Source organism: Zonotrichia albicollis, chromosome 2, assembly GCF_047830755.1.
Source record: "Zonotrichia albicollis isolate bZonAlb1 chromosome 2, bZonAlb1.hap1, whole genome shotgun sequence".
Taxonomy (NCBI): Eukaryota; Metazoa; Chordata; class Aves; order Passeriformes; family Passerellidae; genus Zonotrichia; species Zonotrichia albicollis.
This window is the reverse complement of record NC_133820.1, coordinates 50,763,270-50,787,436: the sequence shown is the minus strand read 5'-3', so window position 1 is coordinate 50,787,436 and position 24,167 is coordinate 50,763,270. Positions and strand designations below refer to the sequence as shown.

Below are 24,167 nucleotides of genomic sequence, written 5' to 3'. Positions count from 1 at the left end.
TCTTGTCCTATTGATAAGCATACATTGGCCAGAGAAGCACATAGTAGATATCATCAAAATGCAAAAGGATTAGCAAAGTACTTTGAATTGAGTTTGTCAGAAGCTAAGGCTATTGTCAGAGCATGTCCAACATGTAGTTATCATAATGGTGGAATAGGCTTAGGCATTGGAGTTAATCCTCGGGGTTTAGAAATAAATGAGAAATGGCAAATGGATGTTACACATATAGCTAGATTTGGTAAAGTCAAGTATGTGCACGTCACTATAGATACGTATAGTCATTACATATGGGCTACGGCTCAGGCAGGAGAGAAAGCTATGCATGTTATCAGACACATGTTAAGTTGCTTCGCTGTCATGGGAGTTCCAAAAAGTATCAAAACGGATAATGCTCCAGCTTATGTGAGTGCTAGGGTTCAGAAATTTTTGAATCAGTGGTCGGTTAAGCATGTGACAGGTATTCCACATTCCCCTACTGGACAGGCAATAGTGGAAAGAGCAAACGGTACCCTTAAGCAATATATTGAAAAACATCAAGATTTGAGAGATCCACAAGCATGTTTGACTAAAGTGTTGTATGTAATTAATCATTTATGTATTTTTGGGGAAGATGATACCCCTCCTGCAATTAAACATCATCCAAGGTCAGGTCAGGAAAATACTAAAGAAACAGAGGTCTGGGTTAAGTATAAGAACCCGAGTACAGGATTATGGGAAAAACCTGCAAAAGTGTTATATTGGGGTCGGGGGTATCTTTGTGTTTCCTCACCTACAGGGCCTCTGTGGGTGCCTGCTAAGTGGACTAAACCTGCTTTTGATGCAGCCTTTGGTGGACCGCCTCTCGGAGGAGGACAAGGAGCGACTGGGGAAGAAACTGCTTCTGGTCCTACAACCGCTACTGCTACAGCTGAAGGGATACTCGAAAGCGGTGGACAGAGCACTGACACACTACTGTCGGACAACCCAGGAGCTGATTGGTTTTATTGACTCATTATCAACTTTTCGTTTAACAAATCCAGCAAAGGAACATTGCCTTGACTGTGCTGCCTGGATAGCCCTACGTTGTGGGGGTTGTGATAGAACTTTTTGGTTAGAACAATCATTATTGTGGGATTTGTGGTGTCACACTTGTGAACACGAGCACCGGTGGGGTAAAAGTTGGCAAGATGAATTAAGGAGACAAACAGGGCAAAATGCGTATATAGCTCTAAGTCTTTATGAGTCTCCTGAACAGAAAATTCTTGCTTATTATCGATGGGAAGTACAATGTGTCGTGAATAGAATTAAGGTTCAAAGTAAATCACGCATAGTCTCTGTAAGGTGTAGGAAAGTAGTACCTTTAACACAGCGCTCAATTGTAGGGCCCTTCAAGGGAAATCCTGAAAGAGCACTAGACTACTGCATTGAAGAGTTGCAGAAATTGAGTTTGCAAGTGGCAGGACCAGCAACAGTAGGAGCTGCAAGATTGAAGATAGATAAGAAAAGGAAGGCAAAAAAGGGAACGACCTCATGTAAATAAGGCTATTGGTGATTGCTAATTAATTTTCTATGATTAGGACACTTTTACAGTTGTGGGACCCTCGGGAGGATATAGTTGTTGAGGAAGATAACAAACAAGAACTACGATTGCGAAATAAAATACATCTTGTGCTAAAGAAAGACCTTGAGCTATTAGCCTCATATAGTAAAAAAGCTAAAGAGGCTTTGCAATCACCACCATTGAATTGGTTGCATTGGATTGAAGAGACAGACTTTTATACTGGTCCTTACTTAGATTCACTTCCTTGTTATGTTTGCAAAAGGGATAATGATAAGTGCTATGCATGGGTAGCTTTGCATTGTGCAGATTGTAATCAGGTTTATTGGTATTCACAAAGGTCAATAGGATATTTATGGTGTATACCTTGTTTTGGAAAGTGGATTCGAAATTTTATCTGGGTTAGAGCTCTTGAACAAAGTACTGGCCTGCCAGGATGGACAGGATTACAGCTTTTTGAGAGTGCAGAACAAGCAATTATAGCATATCTTAGGTAGAAGTTACAGGAAACACTTAAAATATTTGAAATTACTAAAGCTTCACGCATCATAGCAGCTCGCTGTAAAGCTGATTTGCCTTCAAACTTATCTTACGCTATACCTGTAATCAAAGATGCTGATTTAGAATTAGATCAGTGTATTCAAAAATTGATTCAGCCTTACAATAGACAATCTAGCAAACCAGGGAAAAGACAGCGAAGAAAGGAAAAACAAAGCAAGCAGAAGGAAAAATGAGGTTTGTTCTTGTTATATTGCTCAATGCTGTAATAAGTGAAGCAGTAGAAATAACACGTTTTAGTCAGCCAAGAGAAAATTTATGGGTAACGCTTGCTAATCAAATTAACCAATCATCACTTTGTCTTAGTCTTGGAGGAGTCACTAACCCATTTCGAACATGCCTGGTGGGACTTCCGGTGTGGTCTCCTGGAGAATTTTGCAGTTTGATAAAAAATCAAACCTTATGTATGGCTAGCATGTCAAACATCAAACTGCCAGGGCAACAAGGATATACTGCAGGTCAGAGTGATGGCTGTCGTCAATGTTTACTGATCCAATCACTCAACACCTCTTTGCATTCTCCTCCTGAGGAATTGGATCTTTTTGGCAGTACAAACACCAGTTTGTCTAACACTACAACTGGTGGATGGTTTAGCTTCGAATTTTCAAACCGACCGAAAGAAACATGGGCCACCCTAGATTCATTCCTGAATGTGAGTGGAATCTCTCCGCAGCATTACAGTAAATGTAACAGCACAAAAATCATGGCACCAATGAAATTACCCACAGGAATATTTTTAATTTGTGGAGACAGAGCGTGGAATGGTATACCAGCTAGACCACAGGGTGGACTCTGTTATTTGGGAAAATTGTCACTGTTTCACCCTAATGTGTCCTTGCTAATGCAGCTGAGTCAAAATTCAAACAGAAAGAGACGTAGCATACATGACTTAGACTGCAGCTCGATAGGAGATCCACAGTTTTGGGGCACATTCAAACAGGTGGTTGTTTCAACTATCTTGCCGGGAGGATCTGCCAATAAGGCTATGAATTTAGCAAAACAATTAGGGTGCTGGGCAAAGGATGAGCTGAACAAGACATCACAAATTCTAGACATGCTAACCGCAGATGTGCAGAGTGTTAACCATGCTGTTTTGCAAAATAGAACTGCTGTAGATTTTTTGCTCTTAGCACAAGGACATGGATGTGAAGAGTTTGAGGGAATGTGTTGCATGAATCTGTCTGATCATTCGGTGTCCATTCACACTAAGATAAAAGAACTGCAACAGGGACTTCACAATCTCAAGGAAGAAGAAGGTTTAGGAATTGACGAATGGCTTAAAAGCTTAGGACTTGGGCCATGACTGAGGAACCTTGTGATCTATGCTATAGGACTGCTGGGTGTAATTTTACTGTTTTTGCTTATTATGCCTTGTATCTTTAATTGTATTCAAAACATGGTCAGCCGTACAATAGCAAAAACCTGGCAAACTAATCTCCTTGCTCAAGAAGAAAACGGGGGAAATGTGGAGAGTTTTATTAATAGTTGGTTAGCTGAGAAAGGCCTTACTGACATAATGCCGCTGGTTAAGCTAAGAGGGGGAAGTCAGCAGTCAGCAAGCTGAAAGGAGATGTCAGCAATTAGCAATCAGTGACCTTGCTGCAACATGAGGATAGGGAGTAGAGATTATTCCTGAATATCTCCTGAGAATATGTAGAAAGTATCAAAAGTAGAACCATAGGAATGCAGAAGTAGGTGTAGCTGCTGATATGTAACTAACCAATCCTGAGCTCAACTTTTGCAATATGCATGAAGTTCATTATGAACTGTATTTAACCCGCCGTACTGAGCAATAAAATTGGGCCTGTGATGATCAATGGATGTCCTGGTCTCCTTCCTTCGTCAGGGTATAAAGTGACAGTTTCATCTGAACTCGTGAAATCTATTCTATTTCTTTGCTCATTTGCACATATTTTTGTGGCAGCATTAAAGTTTCTAGACTGTGCAAGATATGCAAAAGCAGCAGGGCATAGTACACCAGTGGAGTAAGTGTACTATCCCAGCATTATTTAAAACCCAGATTCCAATCTAGAGCAAGAGAGATGGACATGACTAAGAGAAAGTTATCTATTTTTTAAAGTCTTGCTCCAGCTACTGGCTTCACAACACACACTGTGGTCTATACTGATAAGAAGCAGAAATTTGCATAAGAGCTGATGACACTTTATATACTCCAAAACCCCTTGTGAAATCCACAGGGTACATGGATATGGACAGGACATTACAAGCACCATGTGGCTGACCAATATCCCAAGCAACCTGAAATTTTTGGCAGCCTGCACATAGTCCAGTAGTTAACATCAGGGAGGAAAAAAAAAACTTTCTCTTTGGCTAATATAACACTCTGCCTTTTTAAAGTAGCACTTGCAAAATAAATGAAGTTATTAATGACAAAACACACAGGATGTGGCCTAGATATCAGACTTTCTGAAGTATCCGATGTCTCATAGAAGGCGTACTTAGAGATATTTGGGCTACTTTGTGGGTTTGGCTTGTGGATTGAGGATGTGGTGCCAAGATATGATCTGCTGTTCTCTCTTGGTTTTTTGTGCAGAGCCAGCCTAGCCTGCAAGTAACTCTGCTCAAGTATTAAGACAATTTACAAGATGCAGGGGCATAGGGAGACACGAGAGGAGCTGAACAGTATGGTCAGGTCTGTCTCTAGATCCCCCAGGCAGATATGAGCATGGGATCTGAGATGCCAGCACTCACACACAGAGCTCACTGTCCCCTCCAGGCCCTACACATCTGCCAGAGGAAAGCAGATGGCCTCAAGGGCAGGTTAAAACAGTCCAGTTCCCCTTGCACTTCAGCAGGGTCAAGCAGGTGAACAAGCCATGGCACAAGATGAGGGAGTGCTCTGAGCCCATCAAGGATCAAATCTAAATTTGCAGAGAAGCAGCTGTTTAGACAATTAGAAATGGACATTTCTCCATCCCGATTTCTACCACTGTCACGGGGAACATTACAGGGAAAATAGAGAGAATTTCTTCAATTTTTCTTTTAGAGACACTTATCTTCTAAAAGCTCTAACATTCTTTGGGTATAATTACCTTTAGGTAAAGCAAGAAGATACATCATTCAGTTCTACATTCATTTCCTTCTCTGCTCAACTCCAGCCTCACTACCCACAATCCCAAAAGGCCAGCAAAAGAGAAAGCCACATATATACCTTTTGTTTCATGATGCTTCTTTTCTGTTAAGTATCCAAACCCACCAGTCCAGGTTAACCTGCCCAAGCAGCTGAGCTGGCCAGCACTCCTTTGAGAGGGAAATGAGAGCAAGATGTGGAGGTTGATACATAGCAGAAATGTGACAGGTAGACACATCAACCACCAGAGCAAAAGGAAGAAATTGAGCATTTTAAACTGTAAAAAGTCTATTCAGATGTCTAAATAGCATGGGTAGCTGTCCCACAGCCAGCAGACACTGTTTAAATAGTCTATAGTTCAGCCAGCTGAAGAGGTTGGACAGTTGTGAGAGCTTGTCAAGTTCTAAGACCACTGTTTTTTAAAAAAAGTTGCCTAAAATCACTTCTGCCCTTGAGGCAATGTTCAGAAAAAGATTTTTCCTACAGTATGTCACAAGCCATTAACCAGTGCAAGGAATACAGCTTATGGCTCTGCCTCACACACCTACAAGAGGAGGAGTGAGATTCATCTTTCTTCTGAAACACTGGAGATGCACCTTTACTTGTTCCTCAGTGCTCTGTTGATGATACTCAACCCAGCTGAAAGGATCATGTATCTTGCTTCTATGCTCAGGGTAAAATTATTCCCAGATGTGAAATCCAAGAAGAATCCTCCCTTAGCCCCTGTCCTGGTCAGGTCACTGGGACTGCCAATGAGGCTGCTGCAAACTTTTCATCTAACATATTTCTTTTACAGTCTTAGTGATGTCCTTGCTTTCTTCTTCTGCTCTCCTCTGGCTGCTTACCTGTGAAAAAGCTTATAGGGCCTTTCTGGCTTGTTTCTGCAGCTTTTATCCATAGGAATATGTTCAGATTATGGCAAAGTCCATGCCTGTGACCAAGAGAGTCACCTTTTGTGTTGTGTTTTGAGGTGCCTTGCATTTCTCAAATGCTTTAGGCAATGGGATTCGAAGTACTTCAGTATCTTAAAAAAGCCCACTACTTTAGTGACATTTCTTTATCTTCCCCATCTCCCACATGGAGTCAAGCCCAGGTCTGCTACTCACTCACACTGCCTGCAGTGATGGTGCTTTTGGGCTGCTCCAGAATGCTTCTCTCCTTGACTCTGGGCAGGAGACCAGATTTCATCTCCTCCCTATCAGCAGTCCCATAAAAAATTCTTTACTAAGAACTCAGCAAGTCCTGTGGATTCATCCTCACTTTAATAAATACCTCAGTAGTAGCAATAAAAATGACCCAACTGTAAAGACAGCACAGAAAACATTCTTCACCACAGACACTGTAACAGACAGTGTGGTGAACCTGTTTTTTTTATTAAGTATTCTCATTAATATGCTTTTTCAGAGTCTGAACTCAGGACAAACTCTGCCTTAATTTACCTGACAAATTTTTTCACAGCACACTTACTGTCTCTGTTCATAGTCCATCTTTTGATTCCTTGATTCTGAGATAATACATCAATGGGACAATCTGGGGATACAATAATTTTCACCATTAAATAGAAAACTCACAGCATAAAGTCTCAGTCTTAAAACCTCATGAGATATTTCAGACCAAGCTGGGGTCTCCAACAAGATGCTGCCCTAAAACATGCTTCTCTGTTTTGTATTCAGCTTGTATTATTTACTTGATCTTACCCCAGGACTCTTGCAAAATACAAACAAAATTTCCAGCAACCATCCATATATTACTTATCTCCTCTCAGCTCTCCTTCTCTAAAGTAATGAGACATTAAAGGAGACATCCTCAGGTCTGTGCACATTTGAGGAAAACATGCGGACAACAGAGAAGGGAAACCAATAATAAGGCAAACAAATATACATTTGGGACTGGAAAGAGAATAAAAATGTTCAGAGCTCTGCCCTAACTTCAGGAGGCCATTCCTATTCAGTAGTAGATGTAAGTATGAGTACCAGCATGATTCTGAACCTATGTTTTCTGGTTTCAGTTTGGGCTAGAGTCAGCAGTTCCAAGGACATTCTCTGTTTGTTTCCACTTAACAATTTAAAATGTCCACCCATGCTTTCCCACAATTGCATGAGTTTGGTTTTTATTCCAGTATCATTTTTCCATTTTGAATCCAGCTTTGCCTTTAGGACAATTATTTTGCTGTATTTCATGAAGTCATGTTGTGCTTGCTTCCAATAAATTAATCATGTTTATACTACATGAAGATATTTGGCAGCATTACAAATGCACCAAAATATATTCACAATCTGATAATCTATGCTTTTTATTTGCAATCATCTTTCTGCCTTCTGCTTAAAAGCAAGATGGCCAATTTCCAGTCCTAAGCATTCATGTGATCAGGATCTCAGAGCCAGAGTAGGCCACAGCTTGGGCATTCCTAATGCTCTGTTTTCCTGTTTTATGAGCTTCTCATAATCCAAAATACCTACAGCGTCTTTTACATCCATGACAAAATCAAGGATGCAAATGCAGAATTTTCTTCCATAATGTGCACAGCTGACCTATGGGGTGATTAACTTCAAAAGATGGTTTGATAGAGAAAAATTCAAGTTCCAAATTTGGGACTATTTTTCATAGTTTTAAAAATAATATTACTAAAATATTAAGAATTCCTGAAATAAAGTCCCACCTTAAATCTGTTGCAAAAATTAAACCTATCCAATTATAAGGACCTAAAATCATTGAAGGAATTCAGAAAAGTATGTACTCCTTAGGAGAAAATTTTTCAATTAAAAGAGTGTCCTAGCTTCCCAGTGCTTCCTGAGCACATTGAGAACCTTTAGCAGTGAGAAATCCCTGCAGCTTTCAAAGCACTCCTGAAAAACAGGTTTAACTTTTTTAACTCAGATAATTTCAGGGTGAGACTCCCAGGAACAGCTGCCACTGTGTGAAAATTAAGCTTAAGTATTTAACTCAAGATCATTAAAAAACCATAAATCTTCAGAATGCAAAGAAGACACAGAAATTCTGGCCTGGGGTATTGTTTTTTAAATGACCACACAGAAGAAAAGACATAATTATGCAAATTGTAAAACTGAATTGGTTAAATAAACCAAGCTGGTTACAGGCAAGTTATTCAAATAATGACTTTTTTTTACTGATTAAAAACAGGCTGTTATACTTGGGTCCTGACTTATCCTTAGTTAAACACCACTTAAATCCACATTAAGTCACTCTGTTCTCGTCAACAGATTTTGGATTGAGTCAGGTCTGTGCACCCTACAAAGGGTTATTTACTCTCTTAAAACAAACACCATTTAATATGACTGTTGGATAGAGGGCTGTGTGAGTTTAATCAGGCATAACTCACTCATTCACTCACACACTCACCAAACAAGCTTGAACAAATGGTACCTAATATTTGTCAGAAAAATATTTAACCAGTTTCCCAAACCCAGTGTTCAGAGCCATCTGGAAAATGAGGTAAAAAATGTTTCCCCCCCCAGGCAGGACTAAGCAAGTAGTCAGTTTAAGCTCTACTTAGAAAAGTTAAATGTGAGAATGATACAGGGAAAAGCAAGGTATGTAGCTATGCCCCCTTCCTGGCTGGGCAGGAATTTCCAGAAATGCTTTCTCAGTACTGTGCACTAAGCTGCACAGAAGATGAGTAAAGAGAGGGGTAAGCCACACTTGTGCGGCAATCAGTGTCAACACAAGCTTAGGGAAAACAGCTTTTGGCTCTTGGTCTTTTGTTGTTCAGTTGAAAACAACCATGAACAACCGTGGAAAAAAAGCTGTCACTAAAAAGGAAGATAAAGCACTACACATGCTGAATACCAAAATAAACACAGTCTCATTCTGAAATTTAAGGGGGGCAAAAAGAATCCAACCACATTCAAATTCTCTGTAGGTCAAGAGAAAGTTTGTTTTTTTATTTTGTTTGAAATGACATTTTTCCAACACCCAACTTCAATAAATGCACCTTTTCATATAGAAAATAACTCGGCACAGCATTTCCTATGAAAATATTTTTCTCCTGGCAGAATCAGGTTTCATGCCTAACCTCACATAGTCTGACTGCACTGAAAACAATCAGCCACTTTTATTTATTAAACCAACATGAAAAGACATTTATTCTCTTTAAAAAGCAGTTTTGTTCAGCTTTCATAACACAGACAACAGAATAAAAAATAGGGTCATTTTGCACTATTTCCTTTAATTTTATTGAGTGTCAATATATATCATTAATATAAAGTTACTTCATTCTATGAAGATCAAGACACCTTACAGTATAAAATTCCCTGAGATACAATATGTAATTTGAGGGATCACACAATTCTCTATTCCATTTACATCATGACCAAAAAGTAATGGTAATTCTTCTTTTTATAAAACCCAGAAGATAATGATCGATCTTCCTTTCTCTCCCTCCACCCCAATATTTTAAGGCATGGGATAAAAAATTTTCCAAAATGTATTCAAGGAAATTTTTCTACTAAAAATAGAAAATAGATTTCCCCAATTTTTATAACTGGATCGTATACATCATCTGCAATGCCTTGGTACCCAATGTACAAACCAGTTCGCTCAGGCAAACTTTATATTTCTCATTGAACTAGAGCTCTACAAAGTGCATTACAAAAGCCAGTCCTTTGCCTGTAACAGTACACTCTTAGCTCATGGTGTGGATGACCAAAAACCAGAGACCTATAGAAATTCTGCAATACTGACTTAGCAGCAATAGGCCTGGACTGAGTTCCCTCCCAAATGGGAAGCCACAAATTTGCAACATCCATGCAAGAATGATGAAATTAGAAAAGGCTTCTCTTCTCCCAATGCAAGTGCTCTGCAATAATTACTACAAATCTGCAGTTTTCACCATACAGTTCTTGAAAAGCCTCAATGTACAATTTACAAATACTGTGCAATTTTGACCACTTTACCCAAACTATGCTTTAATTGCTTTGTAGCTCTTTTCTGAATTTTACAAAAAGATTTCAACTCTTTTTTTTAGAGAGGTTGAGAAGAAAATTAATGTTTGCAATCTCTGGAAATTCCCATGCTCCTGCAGCCTGATCTTCTGCACATGGCATTACTAATGATTACACAGCAGAACTGTGTGCCTGGAAGCTTTCACAAAACGCTAAAAATATTAGGAGGACTCAAAAAAATGCACTGGTTTCAGCAGATTGATAAAAAGTATTGCAATCTTAAATACTATTTCTTTACTTTTAAAATTGTGTTTTTGTATACAGTTCTGCAAACTCTGGTAAAAACCGAACAGAAAAAAAAATACTTTACATTCAAAGGAAAAGAGGGAGCCCATCATCCTGACATTTGGGTATTACTCTTAATACTATACCTATATTGGAGTTTTAAAAATATCAAACCCAGTATTATGGGAGCAGTAACTACTGATGAGAAACAGATGACCACACCATGAAGACCCCTCTTTTACTTTAAACAATCACTTTATACTTCTTGGAGTGAAAGTGCAGCATTAGGAAACATCCCTACTACATCCCACATTGCATAGATTGTTTTCACTCCCTTCCCAGTAAGTATTCCACAGCAACTCTGGCACTGACAACAGAAAGGTTCATCAAGTACTTTCAGCCAACCCTCCCTGCACAAAAGCAGAAGGGAATAATTGGAGAAGCCTGCAAGATCTGAACTGGTAAAACTGTGCAAATTATTAATGAACTTCATTATTATTAGGGGTTTTTTTTCCCAATAATCCTTGGCTCCATGCTTACCTAATCATGGGGAACATCTAACTACAAATAAATTACAGCAGATTGCCAGTTCATACATCTTAAAAGCATTCATTCAATATCCCAGAGAGCTTAAATCAAATCTAATCCTTTCCTAACCTAAATATAACTCACAAATGCCAGCAAGGTTGCCAGTTCTGATCCCCATCTTTTATTTGCAACTGACTTTCTCCTTTTCCCACCTGTTCTGTGCCCATGATTTTATTCTGAATGAAGTTTCTGAGTAGCTCCATGGATTAAAAAGCAGCAGAATTAAGATCTTATTCAGATCTTATTGTAGGCTGCCATTTTTTGCCACCAAACTTCACAGCTGTGGAAGACAGGGAGGCTGAGCTTGGCAAGGATGTGCAATTGTAACTGAAGTCTCTTTCTGGCTTTGGCTGAGCAAGATTACATGTAACCAAAAAGTAACTACACATCCACTGCTAGGATGGCTCCAGCAAAATGTGGGAGTCTAAAAGGGAATGATGAATGTAAATGTTCCTTGACAGGTACTGAGCAAAGGGAGTTCTACCTTAAGAACCTATTTATTGATTAAAAAACTGAGCCACAAAAAAACCTCAAAACCAAATGAAGAGAAAATAGTAAATCCTTCACTTTTCCTATTCTTTCCTCACTCAATCAGCATTTTACCAACAATGTAGATCTTATTCTCTACAGTGATTTTCTTTCTGAATGGAAGTGATTTGGGAGCTTTGGGAATTTTGTTTTGTAATTACGATTTTAAAAACAACAAAACAACATTCTGACTAGTCTGTCCCCCAGCAGAATTTTTTAAAATGCATGCCAAACATCGAAAGAGTTGCTACACAACAGCACTGTCTGCTGATACTTGAGAAAAAAAAGATCGTCTTTCTGTATATATATTCAATACAGCAATAAAACCCCTGCAATTCTGAGCCTTTCCCTGCATTTTTCTGTATGGTAATAATTTTGCAGAGAAAAGCATGCAGATACCTGTAAACATTTTCTAATTCCTGAATAAAGGGAGGGTGGAAGTGTTCCAACTTTCTTCCCTACAGTCTTTGTTTTCCTGTACTTAAAGTTCCAATCTACTCCCATACAGGATAAACATGCCTATGGTTTCAGCAGGTAGAAGGAGAAATACTTTACATCATCTGAGCTGTTTGTCCACTCAGATTCAGTCCCCCCATACACTTTTTCCTAAACAGAACAATTATTTGGTTCAAAGTATTATTAACTGGCTGCTGCAATTTCAAGCATCGCTAAAAGGTGCTACTGTATCATCAGATTCTTACATTCAACACTTGCGGCTCAGAATTTGTCTGTAAATAGCTTTCACACGCATAAACACAGTTTAAAACATTCATTTTTGTCTTAGTGTTACAGAAAACCAACACTGATCATGTGTCTTCTGTGAGCAAAGTTTCACGGTCCAGGAAGTTGTCATAGCCACAAAAATTGGTTTCAGCTGTACAGCTGAGGAATTTGGCATCAGATATTTATGTTGAGCTGTGCAGAAATTTAAAAGTTCTGTAACTGTACAACTTCTGGAAATTTAACTTTGCTCTTTAGGAATCATCTGGCATAATGTCTCCTTGTAATTTTCTCATTGATAAAAATCTTCCTTTTGTAGGCTTTTCACAGCTTGTTTTCCTGTATCTGTATGCTTCTCCAACTGATGTCAGTCTCCTGTGGCTAATGCCGACTACCTGGGCTAATGATCCCTGTGAGAATCATCCTTCCTGACACCTTGACACTTGGCCCCGGCTGTCCAGGCAAGCCTCACCCGCCAGGAACATCAGCTTTCAAACCAGCTGGCCAGATTCTGAACAGTCTTGATTTGATTCCCAGCTGTCCTAACAGCCTCGCAGACCTTGCAGAAATGCTCATCCCAGAATGAGGTGACGTGGACTTCGTACTTCTTCCTCCAGGCAAAGTACCGCCTGTAGTTGGGCTTGTTTTTATCGAGGAATTTCAGGTAGGTGGCAAGGAGCCGCGGGCTGGGGAAGTCGTCAACGTGGATGAAAGAATCGGGGGGAATGAAGCGCTCGTAGTTGGCCCTGCGGGGTCCCAGGACGACGGGCACGGCGCTGGCGGAGAAAGCGTTCCTCCAGAGCTTCTCGGTGATGTAGTCGGTGTGCTGGGAGTTCTCGAAGGCCAGGTAGAACTTGTAGGCTGAGACGGTCTCCACCAGGCCGCCCTCGGCCAGCGCCAGCCCCCGCGCCCCGTACACGTCGATGGGCAGGTGCTCCTTCAGCTGGCGGTAGTAGCGCACCCGGGCGTGCTCCTCGTTCCAGTTGCTGATGACCCAGGCCACCAGCCGCGTCTTGCGGGGCAGGACGAAGGGCCGGGGCGCCGGCGGGACGTAGAGGTACCCGTAGGGCACGAACACGTCCGAGTCGCGGCGATAGGACATGGTCCAGTTGAAGACCCCGGCGAGCCCCCGCAGCCCGGGCGAGTGCGACGGCGACTCGAAGTTCATCCACACCCAGCGCTGGCGCGGGGGCCGCGGCGGGGACCCTCGGGGCAGCCCCTCGGCGCCGTGCCGCGCCAGGTCGCGGTGGTGGAACAGCACCGCCCGCGCCTCGCCCAACAGGCTGCGGTCGACGCTGAGGCGGCAGCCGCTGATGTTGTAGCGCCGCCGGCAGTCGGGCAGGCGCCGCGGGCGGCCGAAGGGCTCCCACCACAGCAGCACGGTCACCGCCTCGCCCTCCGCCCGGGCCGGCTCGGGCAGCGCCGAGTAGAGGGCGAGCGCGGCGGCGGCGGCGCCCAGCAGCCCGGCCGCCAGCGCGCACCGCCGCCCGCGCAGCAGCCAGCGCCGCCCGCAGCAGCGCCGCAGGGCCGCCTCCATCCCCGCCGCCCGCTGCCACCGCTCTGCCCCCCGCAGGGCACCGCCGCCGGGCAGCGCATCCTGGGGCTGGGGCTGCTGCCGCCGCCGCCGCTCTGCCCCCACCCCAGGCCCCGCTGGCGGGGAGGTGTCGGTGCCGCCGCCCCTCCCGGCCATGCCCGCCCGCCGCCTCCCGGCCCCGGTGCCGCCCCCCGCCCCTGGTGCCGCCTTGCCCCGCCCGCCGCGGCCCTGCCGCTCCGCCCTCAGAGACAGCGGTGCTCGGGCTCCTGGCGGGGTTTCGCGGCCTCGCCGCTTGCTCCGTACGGCAGCACCGCCACGGCAGCCGGGGAGCTGCGACACCGGGCCGCTCGGCTGCTCATGCCCGGCTCGGGGCCGCAGGGGGAATCTGTGTCTCCGCACTCAGGAGGGATCCCCGTGAGAGCCCAGGCCCCAGCACGCACGGGAAAAGTTGAGGGGACGCTCACAAGGGCTCTCAGGGTACCCGCACCCTGGCACCGCTGGCGCTTTGTCTCTGCCTTCATCAGGCGCTTTGTCTCTGCCTTCATCGGCAGGGCAAAGGAGAGAAAATACAACGAAAGGCTTTCTGATCGACCTAAGGACAGGGAGAGATCACTCAGCAGTTAGAGTCACGGGCAAAACAAAACCGATTTGGGGAAATTAACTTAATTTCTCGCCAATCAAATCTGATTAGGGTAATGGGAAATGAAACCAAAATTGAAAGATGCCTTCTCCCCACCCCTCCCTTCTTCCTGGGCTCAATGCTGCTCGCAGTTTCTCTGCCTGCTCCCCAACAGCAGCGCAGGAGGATGGGGAGTGGAGGCTGCAGTCAGTTCATCACATGGTCTCCCTGCTGCTCCTTCCTCCTCAAGGAAAGGACTCCTCACACCCTTCCCCTGCTCCAGTGTGGGTCCTCCCACGGGTGACAGTCCTTTGAACTTCTCCAACACGAGTCCTTCTCAGGACCTGCAGTTCTTCATGAACTGCTCCAGTGTGTGTTCCTTCCACAGGGTGCAGCCCTTCAGGAACAGGCTGCTTCAGCGTGGCTCCCCAGTGGGGTTACAAGTCCTGCCAGCAAACCTGCCAGCCCAGAGTGGGCTTCCTTTCTCCATGGATCCTGCCAGGAATCTGTTCAGCAGCAGAGCGTTCTATGGGCATCCACCTGCTCTGGCATGAGGTCCTCCATCCAGGAACATCCTGCCTCACCATGAACCATGGGTGCAGGGGAATCTCTGCTCCAGCCCCTGCAGCACCTCCATCCCTTTCTTCTGCACTGACTTTGGTGCCTGCTCTCACATATTTTCATTCCTCTCTTCTCTGGATGCAATTGCTTCTGTGCAGTACCTTTTTTCCTTTCTACATACATTATCCCAAAGGTGCTATTGCTACCACCGATGGGGTCAGCCATGACCAGCAGTGTGTCTGTTTTGGAGCTGGCTGGAATTGGCTCCACTAGACACGGGGGGAAATTTCTAGCACCTTCTCAGAGAAGCCACCCCTGTCACCCCATCACTAGCAGAACCTTGCCACACAAACCCCATACATGAGCACATGTAGGAGCACAGGCCAGAGGGCCACAGGGGCAGGAGAGCCCTGCCACTCACATCACAAAGGCTGGCACAGGCTCAGGGCTCCCCTGCCCTACTGCCCATGAGAAAGCAGCACTGCTCTGCTGCTTCCCACGTGCATTCTCATTTATTTCTTCCAGTCCACACGTGAAACAGACAGAGGTTTTAAACTCTGGCAAAAGGGTTTTCCCACACCAGCTGACCTATGATTTGCATGCTGTATCCTGTGGCCTCTACTTTGGGGAAGTACTTTGGAAGATGCAGGGGATTTTTTTAAAAACACATGTAATTTAGAGAGTTAACCTGAGAGCAAATTTGAATAAGTCACTTATTTAGGGAAAAAAAAAAAAAAAAAAAAAAAAAAAAAAAAAAAAAAAGAAGTGACAGCTGTTACAATAGCTTAGAATTCCTGTTAAATTCAATCTCTTTCAAGCACCTCTATGAGGAGCAACAATTTGGAAAACTAAAGGAAAATAAATTTTAAAAGAGGGTTATTTTTGCTCCTTTACAGCTTTCTTAGAATCATACATGCTTACTTTAAAATCTCACAGTTACGTAAAAACTACAAAACCTCATGATTACCAGAAAATTACTTTTTCCAGCTCTGCTTCAAAGAGTTGCTGTGAAAAACTTCCTCACATGTGTTCGAAACTTTTTTCCTAAGCAATTTGCTTCAGTGAACTGTGAGGCTGTTGACTCACACAGTTCAGACAGTGTTTGTACAGAACTGAACAAGTTTCCAGCTCTGACATTTCACAAGCTCATATCCAACAGCTGTCGATCCAAGGTCCTCTCATCTGTGTCTATTGAAGGCACCAGAGTTACACCAGGCCTAAATTCTCACTGACTGTTTGGATTTCAGATTTTACATAACACATACATCGAGGCCCTGTGACTTAACTCTAGTAAGTCAAGAAGTAAGAAGTAAGAAAAGCAATTCAGGTCTCATAAAAATAAAGCACAGTTGTGTGTGAGGGTGGTGTTAGGTTAGAAATTAAGTCATGTACACCCATAACCTATTGTACATAGTCATTCTATACTGTATACACAGTATGTCCATCGTTCATGCTGCAAGCACTCATAAAATATAAGAAATGCCAACAGCTGTGGTTGGAGTTGGTAGCTGGCTGCCAACACACAGAGTTGGCTGGAAGGGATCTCCAGGGAGCGCTAGTCCTCCTTAGTGGATGAGGTGAATCATTGCCGGCACTAGCAATGTCTGATTGTCTTGATAAATAACAGATTTTAGTCACAAAATGGGAATATGGGAAAGCTACAGTAGAAAACTGCAAAAAAAAATACAGAAATGCTCTTCCTTCTAAGGAAGAGCAGAATCCTGTGAAGCCTTAAGCTGTACATAGATTCAATCCAGAGCCCACCTGATAAAATGAACACTACATAAAATGAACACAATCCCTAGTCTTCATTAATCAAGGATTCAAAATGGTCCAAACTCACAGCTGTTAGTTATTTTGTTTATTCAAACATTTTTCTGATAATATGAGAAATTTGGGACTTGTGAAAGTGACTGGGAGAACTCAATTGTCTTCTGGAATTCTGATTCACTCAATAAATTTGATCATATCAACTGCAATGACAGTTCTTATTTTCCTTCAGGAGCTTTCAGCATTGGAGGACTTTGGAGGAGTTTGGAGGAGTTTTATCTAGTCATGCTTTCATTTCCATAGCTGCTAAGCATTTGCTGCTAAGCATTCCAAATTCAAAGCCTGACTAGTTACATTGATGATGTAAGGCCTAATCCTGCCTAATCCTGCCTGTAATGACATTGATGATGCAAGGCCTAATCCTGCCTATGGTAAGTCAACAAAAATGTTGGCATTAATTCAGCATTTATGAAATGTTTCATGAGAATGTAACATGGAAATCTCTATAAGCCAAATAGTGACAAATTTGAAAGACAAAAATACCCAAAAAAAATTCCCTTGTGATGATTCATAGAAAGAGTTGCCTAGTTACTTTTGATTTTTTGCAGTCTCACAGTGAAACTTCACTGTGACTTTCATCTGCACTTCAGTGGCATCCATATTAAGATGATTGTTATAGTGAGACAAATCTGTTGAATTATTTAGCATGAAATCAAAACATGGCTTTCTGTATTCCTCAACACAACATCAGCTAAAGCTGTAGATCTCTCTGCATCTTAAAAAAAAGCTGTTGCTGAAATCCACAAAGCTATTGCTGAAATCCACAGTGAGTTGTAGTTGTATATACAACACAGATATTCAGAACTATTATTATGGCAAATAAGAATTTAATCATTTCAAGATGAGAGGATAGTAGCCTAAATCATTTCTATGAGTAATATTGTCACCTTAAATTAATTTTCCTGTTACACCTGCTGCTGTGGAAGCTACATGTATGTTTACATTTACATGTTGTAAGTAATCCACTAGTTAAAAAATCTTTATGGAATTTATATCTAGAGCAAGATGAAATGTATATTTGAGATATATTTTAGAATTTTTACAAATCACAGGTCCGACTGTTTTGTTGCTGCTGTCTTCAAACCCTCCCAGTATAGGAAGCAGCAGAAATACATTTTAATTGGGTATTCATCATAGTCACTGCTGAAAGCAATGATAGTTGTGCCCTTCATCTAGAAGTCCAGCAGATTCCTAGAAATCTTGGTGTGGTAAATTTAAGACCCAGACGGGATGTGTTGCTGTAGAGTGAGGTATGTAGGGAGTGACAGTGATGACCCGGCTGACAGTGATGCAGGTCCTCACTGTCAGGATCAAGGTTGGAAGTCAGGTGTCCCCAGATCTGTGTGTAGGTCAGATGCTTCTCTCCCCTTCTTAGTATCTCATTTCTTATCTAGAGAAATAAATACCAGCCTGGCAGTAACCCATGTCAACTTCAGTTTGCCTCATTTCTGCCATCATACACAGCACATCCATGACACAATCACTTCAGCTACTTTGTGCTGGCAGGGTTTTGTCAAGCAGTTTTGTTCACTCTGACTCAGGAAAAACTCCATGGACATCCCTGAGAAATACAACATGATGAAGGCTGAGTAGTGTTGCCAGATGCCTGAAGACCTCCCATAGGGAACACATCTGGTTTTGTGTGCTTTGGAGATAAACCAGTCCAGGAGATAGCTCCATGGACTGAGGACCACCCAGGCTTCTTGGCACTGTATATGCAGCTTGGGAGTGCTTTAACTGCTCCATGGAAAATCACAGCAAGTTCTCATGTTGCTGATAGTCAGGAATTTAAAATAATATAATGTGTGTTAGTAACGAAGCTGTTGCAAAATAAAAAATATTTTGCCTATTTGAAGGTTGAATAGATGCCATCACTAACAGCAGTAAATATTTCTGCCTGGAACTTCCCAACTGGCTTCCTCCTCTACTCTGACTCACTCTGTATTGTCACACTTCAGAAATATTTAAGCCTGGAAAAGTGTTTGAAGCTATTTGTCAACTGTTTTACAAAGGCATTTTAAAAGGTACTGTAAGACATGGTTGTGTTTTCAGCCAGAGCTATCAACCCAGACATTCTGTCAGGAGGGGAAACCTTGTAAAGTTTTTCATCACAAGAAAATGAGATCAACTTCAAAGCGTAGGAGGAAGGATGCTGTCAGGTACCAAAATGACACTAAGGATGATGTTGCAGTCTCTTCATAAATAGTCCCCATGGTTTCAATGCAAGTTTTGCCAAGAACCTAAATTCTCTATGAAAAGGTGTGATAAAAGTTTTGTTCTGTATAAATGATACACTATGTATTTCAGCATGAAGTTTAAATGTCTGTTATTTGATTACCTTCTGTTTCATATGTACGATTATGATCTTTCTGCTTGGAAATTGAAAATTTGGAAATATGATGAGAAGATCCAGTTGAAAGCTGATGCCTGAACAATTTCTGGACAGACAAATTCATGTTTCTGCATATGCAACAAAGGCAGTGTTAACATATTCTGCCTGGCTACAGTTTCAGTTGTGACTGTGAGCAATGCTGGATTAAAACCATGAGAAGTTAATATTTCCAGGTCAAGGCACAGGCATGAAAAAATGTACTGTGCACACTGTGAATGAAAGATCCTGTCCAGGACACTCTTCAGTTTTCCATTGAAGTGCACAGCTTTGTTGTTCACCAGTGTAGACCAGAGCAGAAATCAGAGCAGAAAAATTTTCCTAGCAGTCCCACATGATCCTCAAACACTTTGACACATGTGTGGGTACCAGCAAGCCAGAATTTGACTCTCTGGATATTTGTAAGCAGTTATCAATAATTTCAATCTTCCTTGGGTTTTTTCAGCACTGGCCTTCACCTTGTGCAACCATAGTGGCAAGAGTGATGTGCAACCAGCACTGATGCTCTCATTTTACCCAGTGAGCATCTCCCAGGACAGAGAGCAAGGATTTGTGACAAAACTTCTCTTTGGACATCTTTGAACATCAGGGGTTGGGGTCATATCTCAGTCCTGGAGACAAAACTACCCTAATTTGAAGCAAATCTTCTAAACTACACATAATCTAGTTATGGGGCTCTCAATACCAACTGCTTCGATAACTTGACCCTCTCCTGTTGTGCTTCATTACTTAATAATGTAGATGCAGCCTTGGAAAAATATAAGTGTTTAATCACTGGTACTGATACAGGCAATAATGTAATGATATAAGCAATTATAACAATTGTCTTTCAAAACAGTAGTGTTGAGTTTGGCAATGAAATAATAAAATAAAAAAAGAGAAAAGGAGAGCCAAACTGTTAGACAGTAAAAAGTCACTATGATAAAATGTGAGCACTGTTAATTTACATTACCCAACACCCTATTTAATAAAATATTATAAAATATTATAAATATCACAGTAATATTAATAGCATTATTATTATGCAAGATTATATTTTAACAAATTGCTTTGTTTTATTCAAATAAAAGAGGAGACACATTAAAAGGTCACAAACATGAATATATCAGACTAGGTAAGAATTACCACAGCCTCATAAGTGAGGTAATATATTCAGTAGAAAAGATCTAACAGGGATTTCTCTATTGTAGAAGGTCACACAAAAAGGAAGAGGGAGAAGGTGAGCACCAAATGCTGCATCAAAACTGAGTTAGTGCAGGAATTCAGGATAGAGCCAGGAAGTCTTCTTATTTGGAAAATTTTAAAACAAGATTATGAAACAGAATGGGAAAGCAAGGAGAGGAAAGTAGGGTAAAATGAAACAAAGCAGAAGCAAGATGCAACAAGCCTAACCAAAGTCTCTGTCCAAAAATCCAGTGCTTTTCAAACATTATTATGTGATTCATGATCAAATTTGCATCTAGAAAGCAAGAACAGTATTTTCAAAAGGAGCTATCCCTCTAGTGTCTCAATATTCAGTGCAACAACCTTTTTCATTTAGAAGTCAAATGGAAACACTGAGAAGAATTGGCTTGAAACCTGCTGAGCAGCTGTTTTGGTGTTTCTCTTTTTTTCCTTCTCACTGATACAAAAATAAAATCAAATTTCTGCTGTCAGAGCAGAGATCCAGAAAATCAAAGGGCAAACATCTGATTTAATTCATAGATAATTGTAGAAAAAACCCAAACGAAATCAAATTCCAGTTTCACAAAGTTGTCACTGAGACTTCCTTTTTAAAAATATTCAGTGTGTTATAGATACTTCCAGAGGAACTGAGAGGCCCAGAAACAAATCTCATCTCCACCTCTTAGGCAAGGTTTTGGTACCAGGGGCTGACTACAGGAGTGACTTCTGTGAGGAGTTTTAGAAGTTGCCTCTGTTGGAGCGGCTGTTAGAGCGGCCTCTGTTAGAGCGGCTCCAAGAGAGACCCGCTGCTAACCAGGGCTGAGCCAATGAGCAATGGTGGTAATGCCTCTGGGATAACAAAATAAAGAAGGAAAAAGGTACTGCACCAAAGCAATTGCAGCCAGAGAAGAAAGGAGTAAGAATGTGTGAGATGAACAGCCTGTAGACCCCAAGGTCAGTGGAGAAGGAGGGGCGGGAGGAGCTCCAGGAGCAGCCATGGTGAGTCAGCTGTGCCCCTGTAGCACACAGAGGTCCATGGTGAAACTGCCTCTGGAGGACTCCATATCTTTTCTGGTTTTATACAGTATGAAGGATCTAGATTTGTTTCGTAAGTGGCATGATAATACAAAGCAAACTAATATTCATTTGGTGTTACCTCACTCTAATAATGGTTTAAGAGTGAGAGTGGTAAGTTATTTCAGGTTCCATGCTGTCTCTGTGGTTCTTTGATACTATGATAGCTCTTACATGGAGAGAGGCTTGTTTATGTTAAACTTTCATGAAATCAGGCTAGATACTGAATCACAAACTCTTGCCTTCTTGTCATTGTAGAGACAGACAGAAATTACACACCAAGCAATGTATCAAAGGCTTTTTTTATTGCTGCCTGTTCTCCTTTTTTTACAGTTTTACGGACCTCATGTGTGACTCCAATTGGTTAGTAGCTTTCTTTCCAATAAATCTGTTGGTTAGTAAATGCTATTTTTCTTGTCCATCAAATCTTTCTATTCTTAAATTGTTTACATATTTTCTTCACTGATTCTCAGGGGATAGATTTAATGTTCATGCAGGTGCTAGTTGTTTTTCACCCGGGAATAGATTGTTATGTTAACAAACTGTTCACACCAGGATTGTTTTCTCATGGGAACTTGCAAAGTGCTAGCTTCACTTAGAAAAAATTACAGATTAGCCACTGATCTAACAGAGCAGGCCTGATTTTTTGAGGCCTTTCTTTTATAATTTTTCTGCCTTACTGCAACACCTTTCGAAATGCTCAGTTTAATGGATGAATTCAGCCTAAAGCATTATGAGGCACTTCATCATATATTAAAACCATCTGCTGGAACTTAAAATCACTTTGCAAAAGAGCACGTTTTTCAGCAAGAACATCTTGTAATCTTTGGATTGTGATGTTTTCATCACTGGTGGAAATACAGTTCAGATTTGACTGCTTACAACATCAGATTAAAAAGTAGTATGAGGATGTGAATAAAACAACAAAAAGGAAATAGCTCCATATTCAAGTAGAACTTTATTAAAAATCCTATAAACAAACATCTACATTTCCAAAGGTAGCTAGTTATGCTGATGTTTGATTTGACACATCAAAGCAGCCTCAGGTCTTCAAAGCACTGACATTCAGCAATCTGTAAAAAAGACAACATCTGCTCTAAGGATAGATGAGACAACATCACATAGTGAGCCCTCCAAACCACTGGTCACTTTAAGGGAAAGGCAGAAAAAGGAAGAAGGAAAATGCATTTACTTAAGTAAATTCAGCAATATGAATATTTTTTTTTTTCTCTCTTCTCTTTATATCTTCTACATATTTTCCTTTATTTTTTACAGTTTCTATCTCTGTGTTCCTGAACTGTATTCTCTTTTCTGTTTCTTTCAGGAATTTCTAACCTTCTGTATGTCTCCTCTTTCATTTCCCTTATCAGTGATTCTTCCTTTTCCTTCACTGGTTCCTCTCCTCTGGTACTAAACACAGCAGGCTCATCTTCTCTCATCATCTCTTCCCTTTTGTCCATTTCTATAGCCTGTACCTACTCCATCTCCCCACCAGTCTCTCCTTTCTTCCCCAGATCCTTACACAGAAAAAAAATGCATGAATGGAGATGGTTTGGTGAACACAGGAGCTGAAGCCAGATTGCTCCCAGATTTTTCCCATTGTGTATCTTTTCTGCCACCTCTTCTCTCATGATGCCTGCCTGCCCACTGCAAAGCAGGCAGCACAGCTAGTGAGGAGGGCAACACTTGTCCCTAGCAGCAGTCCCTGGGAATGAAATCTCATTCAAATTCCCAAAGGAAATTCACACATTTGCAGCACCTACATCAATCTCGATGAACTGCTTTGTTTTAAAGCTCTTCTTTCTTCAGGGTTCTGAGCAGGAAATGGAGAAGATCATGATCTTTGAAAACTTTGTTTGCCTTGATTAGAAGCCTGAGGTACATGAGCTTTAAAATGATGCTAACATCTCTGAGTCATTCTGTAGTTGTTAGGTCTGTTCTATAATTAATGTGGTCCTACAAGTAAGAAACTCTGAAGTAAAGGCAGTGTGGTGGCAGAAGGCTGTATTGGTTAAACACTTCTCACACCAGTAATAGCTTAACCCATGCTGCTCTTGTAACTAAGATGCCACTATCTCCTGATCCCACAAGATCAAGACAGGAAGAAAGAGGTGCTAGTCATGTATTTTTAAACCTGTATTTTTAAACCACTATCCCCCAAGAATAGAGGGAATGAGCTTCATGTAGAGGCAAAATATGCTGAGTTCATATATTCTGCAAGCTCATGGCACTACAAATATTCCTCTTAAAAAGCAAAATACCTCTGTTTTCTTAGAGTTTAAGGAGAGTTAGGTTAGGAGAGAATGTGAGCAGACACTAAGCTAAAATCTATAAAGAACAGGTATGCTCCACAAAACCCACACTCTACAGACTGTAAAGAGAGAAACAAATTTCCCAGAGCACCAGCTGACCATTGCAAGCAAATACTAAAATGCCTGAAAGAATACCTGGATCAAGCTCTTTTCAGGAGGTGTGCTGGAGGAGTGCTTTTCCAAACAATTGAATTTCTTAGGGCTGTATGCTAAGAACAATAAGGTTCATAATGAACATGAAACCAACGCTCACCATCTATCAGTTGAACCCAAGTGATTATTCCACAAATAGGTGTGGAACTTTTAAAAAAGGTTTCAGAATATGAAATAAGGGGACTCAACACATTAGCCCTGAAATGATTGCTTCTGCAAAGATTTCAAAGTCTGTTGCCTACTTAATAAAAGAAGAGATGGGTTAGTTCTGCAGAAGGATGCCCTGCAATTTAAAAATGAGGTGTTATAGTGAAAGTTTCTTA

At 41.6% G+C, this 24,167-nt stretch overlaps 1 protein-coding gene across 1 annotated transcript; it reads right to left on the bottom strand.

The window, feature by feature from the left end:
- Positions 1-9,060: 9,060 nt before the first annotated feature.
- On the bottom strand, positions 9,061-13,920 carry FUT4 (fucosyltransferase 4). Its single transcript, XM_005495741.4, has one exon. It carries the CDS (start codon positions 13,896-13,898, stop codon positions 12,693-12,695), a length of 1,206 nt encoding a protein of 401 aa, XP_005495798.2. The 5' UTR covers positions 13,899-13,920; the 3' UTR covers positions 9,061-12,692.
- Positions 13,921-24,167: the final 10,247 nt, after the last annotated feature.